Below are 9,146 nucleotides of genomic sequence, written 5' to 3'. Positions count from 1 at the left end.
TTAATGCAAGTAAAACTGTTTCATTACTCCTATCCATTTAATGATTCACTTATGGCCCTATCCTGCTTAAACCACCAGTACGTTTGGCCCCTTAGTTCCATGGTGGAGCATACTTTCCTGCAGCCGGCGAAATTATCTGTGCTTACAAAGAAATCTAATGAATTTACCTCTTTTTCCTATATGTGAGGGGATCATTAGTAGGTCTCAACCTTAGTTTCCCTTCACATAAGCTTATTCAGATTGTATTTATAATTTCAAGGGCTTCACTATTAATTTTATACCAGAGTAAGCATCACATATTCTGATTTTCCTTGATTTATTCATAATTCGTGAGTGCTTAAAAATTAGAAATAAGCAGGAAATTCAGATAAGATTACTGAATGTTTTTGCAAATGCACTCCTTTGCAAAAATATATAAATTTGTAAATATGTCATTTAGCTTTTTTTAAGCAGCCTATCAAGCTTAATTTGCATCTGTGTACAAGAGAGCTTACTGCAATGGATTCTGGACTGTGACTGGCCACATAGCTGGTAACAAAATACAAAAAAACGAAGTTGTCACCTGACAACTTGAAGTAAGTGACCGATCACCTAAATCACACTCCAGTGTAACTACTTGTCCTAGACATGCAAACTTTGATCTATCTATTCCTGTCCCTCTTCCTCACAGCCTGAGTGCATGGCCTGATCTTGCACTTTTAAACTGGTAAGAGCTTTTTGTCCATGTGACTTCAGTGCCCATAGGATGAAAATGAAGTCTTTTCAGTTGGGTGATAAGGAGGGGTCAAGTTTGCCCAGAAACACCATGTTTTGCATACCTAAGTAGATACTGGTATGGAGTACAGCCATTACAAAGTATCTATGCAAACAAAATTCACTTGTGTGAGCACTTGCGCTAGCAGTGAAGATAAAATTGAATAGCTATAGCTGAGTGGCTCTGCAGGTCTTGATTCTTTCCTCCTTTTGATTGCACTCACTTGTCTTCATTCTTCTGTTTTACATTGGGGTATAGTTGGTACTGTCCACCTGGGGCATTGTGTTGACAAGAGCAAAAAGCTGAGAGTACAGCTACAAGCTCCTGGAATTTAAAAGAGAATAAAGGCACAGAATGAGATTTCCCCTTTAAGATCGAGTCCCTAGCGTTAAAGATTACACCACAATAACGCACTGTAAGTCAAAAAGGCTGGAAATTATAAATTGTAATTTTTGGATGATTCATGTTGTCTGGCAGAGTCCAAAGCTTTGAGGGTGAATTGAAAATACCCTGTTGCAGCTGGATTTATAAAAACCTCTGGGCCAAATGCTGATTCCACCAATATCAATGACAAAGCCTGCAGATTTCACTGGAAACAAGATGGCACAGCTGTGTGAAAAACAATGTGCTCAGCCACACAGCCTGGTTTGTGTGTGAGCAGACTGGAGTGTTATTCAAGCTTAACAGATGACTTTTAAGGGTACAGTTGTGTGCAAGGCTCCTCCTTATGAAATGTGGGTCATTATATGTTCTTAGAGTAGTTTACATTCACAAGATGTAAAGCATAATGCAAGTAGTCTGTTTGAATGAATAAGCTTGATATCTGGTAGTGCTCAGCATCTTTCCTACTGTTCAAGTCAATGTAAATTATGAATGTTCTGATCAAATTACTTTTGAATTAACCAGACCATTTACTCAATGCTTACTTTCTCTCTGAAGATAAATGAGAGGGATTCTCATTTTAATCAAAACAAAATACAGAAAAGAAAATCAATTACTATTTAATGTTTTTTCCATCAGTGTGTGATGGAAAGTTTCCAGAGGAACTTGGGCTTAAAATTGCAAAACAATATAAAATGCAGGAACATGGTTGGGTTTTAACTATTGGATTTTTTTATATACTATCAGAAAATATGGTAGTGTGTGGTTTTTCAAAAAATGCAGAAGAATTACTCTAAACAATTAATTAAGCAAAACCAGAATACAGTAGATTGCTTGTACAATAAAAAAATCTGTTGATACAGATGTAAAACACCTCCGAGCCAAACGTTAAAAAAGATCAGCCGACTCTATATATAGAACAGTGTGAATTTGCTGAATTCGTTAATGAATAACTTCATGGATTAGGCCTTGATAGATGGAGTGCTCACATCCAGATGTTTACTGTGATTTGTCAATGGCCTTGTACTTAATCCTCCTGAACAGGAAATAAGAGTCTTTTCTCTGGGGTCTCCCTTGGGGACTGTGGCTGTCTCTCTCTCTGGCCTGAATCATCTCAACATAGGATCAGGCTGCTGGGGAATTAACCAAGTGGAGGAGGCACGGATTTGCCTTTAACTCCTTCGGTTTCTTCTCAGCTTCATATGGCTTCCTCACCATCTGCCATGATGGGAATCTTATTTAGTCATGGCAAAGAAAAAAAGGAGTCACATGTCATACCACGAGGCATATTTGTGGGGTCCCTGTCCCCACAAAATGTGTCGAAGTAGACACGTGTAGTCCCACCATCACGGAGGGGGAGGGCTGTGGGCCCTCCTTCTCAAGCATTTAGATGCTGGTGTATGTCTCTCCACATCTCAGAATCCTATTTTTATTTTGCCAAAGCTGCAGCTCTACAGCCACTGTTAGTGACAGGGGTGGGCCAAGAGGGAGTATTTGTGAAAAGACTGGATATCCCCAAGGTGTCCTTAGTCAGGTATACCAAAGGGTGTGTAGTGTGTGGCTAAGTGTGTGTGTGTATGGGTAGATGAATACAGCCTCTGCAGACTACCTCTATTTCTCATTTTGCAATATAAGACCCCCACATAGGATGGGTTACTCATTGTGCTGTGTGCGAGTGTCCCACTGAATGACAGCTCCCACCAGCCACACCGCTGCCACTTCTGCTATGTAATGGTGTGTATTGGGTGCTACTCATTGGCCCATGACAGCTTGGATCAGCCTGTTGTGTCTGTCCCGGTACCCAAGAGCAGGGGGAGGCCAGTGAAAAGCCAAAAATGCAGCAGGGCTTGCGGGGGGCAGTTACAGAAGTCTCATACCTGGTGCACATAATTACACAGGTCTGAGCATGGGCATGTATTATTCATGTCCCCGGCATGATGGCTGTACAGGGCATGAGGATATGGTCCTTCTTTTCTCTCTGTGGAAGTGCTGGTAAGGTAGCATTGAGGGTGCAGTCTGCCTTTAGGTGAAAGAGAATCTCTAGCTTGGACAGTGTTTCTTCTTCTGCAAAGCTTGTACGAGCCTCTCATAGGAGCTAGCTGGTAAAGTGGGGAATATTAGGGAATATTAAAAGAATCACCTTTGGGCAGCCCCTTAATGCTGCCTAACCAGGGGAAGTCCCATTTACTAGCCATCTGTCCAGCCTTAGGAGAAAACCTGCAAATAAGTCTGTGGGATAAGCCACTAATGGTGCTGTGTGGACCAGGTAGGGTTGGGGGGAAGCAACACCCCAATCACAGAGAATGACAGACAGCATTATAACTGGATTAGAAAAACTGAGTGGCCGTGGGAGCTGGGGAGAATGGAAAGTTTTGGTGTGGATGTGCTGGAGTGTAAGGGACTGATTGTGTGTATGCATGTACATTTAGAAGGCCTAGAAACTTGGGGTTTAATCAAGGGAGAATTTAAATACAGCATAATCTCTCCCAGGCATCAGAGAAGCCCTGCTCCCTGTTGTTGATGAAGGAACGGCAGAATGGGTATGACCGTTTGAGAGGCAGCAAGTTTGCCAGCCCTCTGTGCACTTTCTTCTGCTCTGTGTGGTGTTCGCCATCAGCCTCCCTAGGCTGTGTCCCCAGAGGTTGTTTGCCACAGTCCTGAGGATGCTTACTGCATAGGGGAATTTTTGAAAGTGCTGCTAGGGGTGGGACTGAAATATAGGAAGAGGGTTGAGAATGGATGGGGTTTGTTTTATGAGGGGTGCTTGAAAGAGGGGGGGAAGGTCTATGGTGGTTAGCATGTATATATATCAGTCTAGAGGGCTGGGGTTTGTTCTTGGAGCCTGTGGCAACTCATCTAATGCAGTGACAGGTCACATAAATGCAGGGTGATTGCAAGCAAAGGCAAAATGTAACCCATGTGGGAGGAGGTCCCTGGAAGGGGGTTTTGCAGACAGGGACAAGGGTGTGTATCCAAACACACGCAGGAACAGCAGGCTGAATGAAAAAAATACAGAGGTGATGGAGAGTTGTCTGTTTTATGTTGTGTTACTGGTTATATTCATATGCAGATGACAGCACAGTTGAGCGTCTGTGAATGACCGCAACTGGTACTGTGGAAGGGACATAGTCACTGAGCAGACTCCAAAGGTGTTTGTTGTGATAGCCAGGTGCCACAGTTCCTGGGGTGCAAGTTATTAATTTTGACTGGCATTGCCTCCGGGAGATCTATGTGAACTTGTCTAGGGATGTTTCCTCTTGAAATAAATGATTATTCCTGAGGCAAGGTTTGGAGGGAGAATATCTTGCATTAGAGGAGCTCACAGAGCTGGAAAAACAGAGTAATTTTCCACATTGCAAGCTGTTTCTCTGGTTATAATCCCTAACATGCATGGGTAAAAGATTGTTGGGGTGCACCATTGCTTGTTGGGGTACACAGGTGTGCCTCTATTTATTGCACAGTTTGCTTGTCCCAAAGGGTATTATACTACATTTTGCAGGTTTGGTATATTATTCTGTTAAATAACTGTAAATCAAGGGACCATTATTTTCAGGGGGCTGCTCTAGAAAACTTACCTGTAATTTGGCTTCTAGTAATTACTTGTGTGAGTAAAGTGGTCCTTTACTTCACCTGCATGGTGGCAAAACAGGTCAGCGATTCTGTCCTCAGTTCTGAGGTAAATTATAGAACACAACCATGTGATGGGCAAATCGTCACTTACAGTAACCATTTCATAGAATTATGGTTTTCTATTTTGGCAATGTTTTTAGTATCTTTGGGTATATTTCATGCACAGAGGTAATGTTTTAAACTATTCAAAGGAACCATGAGTACTACCACAAGGATGCAGTAAAAACATCACTGCAGTGATGCAAACTGGAAAGCAAAATGTTTTTTCACTTAATTTAATATTTTCTATACTTGATTTTGTTAGAAACCCAGAAACTCAAGAGTGGAGTGTTATATATACATAGGTTTTAATCCTAAAATATTTGTATACATGATTAGTATATTCCACTGTAGACCTTGGATAGAATAGGTCAGTTCATGGTTTGAATATAGAAAATACAATCTTAGCATTGATTGTATTACTGGACTGTAATTGAAGTAATTGTGTAAAGCTGCTTCGATTCCTTTTCTCTAATAAAACGTGCATCTACTGAAATGTATTAGCCTTGGATGTGGGGTTAAGAATGCGTCAAAGGGAAAGAAGGGTCGCTGTTTGCAAATGCCAACATGAAGATAGCCTGATAGAAATGTTGTTGTCCGCTGGCTTCGGAAGCACCTTTTGGAGCTGCACCAATTCCGTGATAAGCTGGGGGAAGGAGGAGGGAGAACAAAGCAAAGCGAAAAAAAATACCCAATCCCTTCCTTTGTTCTCAGTACGCTGGGGGGGGGGGGGGAGGGGCGGGGGGGCAAGCACACGCCAAGAGGCGCCAGGAATCCCCGGGGCTTTCGATTATGATTTTCATTATAGGTGAGTGGGGGTTTACAGCCAGAGCCCTCCCTGCGCGCAATCCTTTTAGCGATTAATCCACGCGTGGGGGCCGCACGGTAATCCCCCGCCGCGGCGGCGAGGGCAGCGCGGGGGCGGGCCGGCCGCGTGGGGGCTGGCGAGCGGGCGGAGGGCCGGCCCTGACCCCCTCCCCGGGCACAGCTGCCCCCGCCACCCCTTGCGCCCTGATTCCCCCTCATCAGGAGCGGTCCCCAAGCGTCCCCCGCCGCGAACGCCCCCACCCGCTCACCCCCCCCCCCCCCCCCCACCCCGCGGCGCGGCGGTCCGGCGGCACCCGTGGGCATCCGCAGCGGCCGCCCCGCCGGGGGCCGTCGCGCTGCCGACGGGTGAGATCCGCTGCCCGGAGCGTGTCCCTGCTCCGGGGCGGGGCGGGGCGGGGCGGGGGGATGTGGGGATGCTGTGTCCCGGAGTGTGGGGGAGGCTGTCGCTGCCTGCACGTGGGCGCGGGGGAGAAGGGATCCTTTTTGACGTCAAGTGACCATAATAAAATGATCGCTCGTTCATATCCGGGTCCCCGGGCGGCTCCCCCGGGCCGCGCTCGGCTGCGCGCCGCCGCGGAGTGAGGCGGAGGCAGAGGCGGGCAAGGGCAGGGGCAGGGGCAGGGGCAGGGGCAGGGGCAGGGAGAGCAGGGCGCCCGCCCGGACGTGGCCGGCGGCGGCGGCGGCAGCGGCGGCGGGGTGGCGAGCGCAGCATGCCCGCCGCCTCAGACGCGTCTGCCTCCTGCCGCCGCTGCCCATGGAGATCGCGCTGGTGACTCTGGAGAACGGCGGCGCCACGGCCATCGCGGGCGGCGAAGATGCCGCGGCCGGCGGCGGCGGCAGCGCCCGGGCTCGGCGGCGGGGCGACTTGCTCCACATCGCCGGCTCCGCCGCCGCGCCGCGGCTGAGCGACGGCAAGGAGGGCGCCCCGCCGCCGCCGCCGGACGAGGAGCGGGAGCGGCCCCCGCCGGCCCCCCGGGGAGGCTGCGGGAGGCGCCGCAGCGGCAGCGCGGGCAGCCCCAACGGCCAGGCGGCGGCGGCGCGCGGAGCGCCCCCGCCGCCCCAACTGCCACCTCAACCGCCGCCGCGCGCCCCGCGCCCGGGTGCGGCCATGGATATGGGCCCCCCGGAGGAAGGGGGGCACCGCCGGGGCATGGCCATGGCGGCGGCGGGCGAGGAGGAGGAGGAGGCAGCAGCAGCGGCGAACGGGGGTGCCATGCACCACCAGCGGGTGCTGATCAACATCTCGGGGCTGCGCTTTGAGACCCAGCTGGGCACCCTCAACCAGTTCCCCGACACGCTGCTGGGGGACCCGGATAAGCGCATGCGCTACTTCGACCCACTCCGCAACGAGTACTTCTTCGACCGGAACCGGCCCAGCTTTGACGGGATCCTCTACTTCTACCAGTCCGGGGGCAAGCTCCGCCGGCCTGTCAATGTCTCCATTGACGTCTTCGCCGACGAGATCCGCTTCTACCAGCTGGGTGAGGAGGCTATGGAGCGCTTCCGGGAGGATGAGGGCTTCATCAAAGAGGAGGAGAAGCCCCTGCCTCGCAATGAGTTCCAGCGGCAGGTCTGGCTCATCTTTGAGTACCCCGAGAGCTCCAGCTCGGCCCGGGCCATCGCCATCGTCTCTGTGCTGGTCATCCTCATCTCTATCATCACCTTCTGCCTGGAGACCTTGCCGGAATTCAGGGATGAGAGGGAGATGCCTGTGCCTGTGCCCCCACAAAGTGGAGGTTTGAATGGCACAATCGGGGACTCCCCACCCATGCAGCCACCCAGTAGCCTCTCTGACCCCTTCTTCATTATTGAGACCACCTGCGTGATCTGGTTCACCTTTGAGCTCCTTGTCCGCTTCTTCGCCTGCCCTAGCAAGCCCGAGTTCTCCCGCAACATCATGAACATCATCGACATCGTGGCCATCATCCCCTACTTCATCACCCTGGGCACTGAGCTGGCCCATGAGCAGCAGCAGCCTGGAGCTGGCAGCAGCAATGGGGGCGGGGGCCAGCAGCAGGCCATGTCCCTGGCCATCCTCAGAGTCATCCGCCTGGTCAGAGTCTTTAGGATCTTCAAGCTCTCCAGGCACTCCAAGGGCCTGCAGATCTTGGGACAGACTTTGAAAGCCAGCATGAGGGAGCTGGGCCTCCTCATCTTCTTCCTCTTTATTGGGGTGATCCTCTTCTCCAGTGCTGTCTACTTTGCTGAGGCCGATGACCCCGAGTCTCATTTCTCCAGCATCCCTGATGCTTTCTGGTGGGCAGTGGTAACCATGACCACTGTGGGCTACGGGGATATGCGACCTGTCACTGTGGGGGGCAAGATTGTGGGTTCCTTGTGTGCCATCGCAGGTGTGCTCACCATCGCCCTGCCTGTCCCTGTCATTGTATCCAACTTCAATTATTTCTACCACCGAGAGACTGATCATGAAGAGCAAGCTATCCTCAAAGATGAACATAGTAGTGTTCAGGGCAGCACAGCAGGGGGAGATGTGAAGAGAAGATCCAGTAGAAACTCTCTGAACAAATCTGTTGTGCACTTGGAAAACAGTGAGGGGTTCAACAATGGCACCAGCTCCTTAGAGAAAACCAATATCAAAGCGAAAAGTAATGTAGATCTCAGAAAATCCCTCTATGCTCTCTGTCTGGACACCAATAGGGAAACAGACCTGTAAGGAGAGGAGACAATTAGAGTTCAGAGATGCAGAAAGATTTGCTGGTGTCAGAAACTTACTACTGTAACTATTCTTTTGGTACCAATTATTTTTTTTAATCGGGATGTATTTTATTGATCACTGTCCTGAGTGGTCCTCCAGGAATATGTGTTTTTATGTTCTTTTTCCATGACACAAAGGGTCACCTATTTTTAAAATAAGACTAAGAATAAGCTATGCTCCATGATGGTAAATTGTGACAGTGCAAAATCTAATTTGTAGAAACTTATTTTAGCAAATGGTGGTTGGTTTTAAGTGGGTCATTTGTAGCCAATTCAGTTGCTCAAAGTTTAGTATTAAAGAGTTGGGGGAGGTGTGTGTGGAGAATGAATGGATTGGGGGGTGAGGGAGGTTGAGGTTTTTTCTACTGTAGTTTCAAACTGAAATTATTCCGATATATTTTATATCTGTATAATTCTATTTATGGTTGAAAGGGGATTTCTTATTCCTGTGAAATACGACATCATCAAAGCACTGGGAACATTAGCAGATAAGCACTTTCAGAGTTTTCCACTTGTGATCAGTACAGATCTGGTTATCTAGTATGTGAAGTGAATTTGGTGCTTTTAACCCTATAGCAGAAAACTTTTATTGTCATTGATATGTTAGTTTTTTGTGAGCCTTAAATTATTAAATAATGTAGATATACTTCTTTATATATAATTTTATTAATTACCTTACTGTTTCAGAATTTCTAAATTCAGTCCTGTGCTTACTGTCCCCGCTCAAAAAACTGTATGTGCAGCTTTTTTTTTTTGACAGTTTTACAGTTTTACACCTTTGTTATATTTTTGAGACGGA

The 9,146-nt window shown here is 48.4% G+C and overlaps 1 protein-coding gene across 1 annotated transcript; it reads left to right on the top strand.

Annotated features, from left to right (window-relative positions):
* Positions 1–6,386: 6,386 nt before the first annotated feature.
* Positions 6,387–8,465, top strand: LOC309685972 (potassium voltage-gated channel subfamily A member 1-like; the record flags this gene model as incomplete). The annotated part of the gene is made up of 1 exon (XM_082498479.1): positions 6,387–8,465. The coding sequence occupies one exon, from the start codon at positions 6,387–6,389 to the stop codon at positions 8,304–8,306; it is 1,920 nt and encodes a 639-aa protein (XP_082354605.1). The 3' UTR covers positions 8,307–8,465.
* Positions 8,466–9,146: the final 681 nt, after the last annotated feature.

Source organism: Vanellus vanellus, assembly GCF_965231255.1.
Source record: "Vanellus vanellus genome assembly, chromosome: 1".
NCBI lineage: Eukaryota > Metazoa > Chordata > Aves > Charadriiformes > Charadriidae > Vanellus > Vanellus vanellus.
The sequence above is the reverse complement of the archived record's forward strand: the minus strand, read 5'-3'. Positions and strand labels throughout refer to the sequence as shown.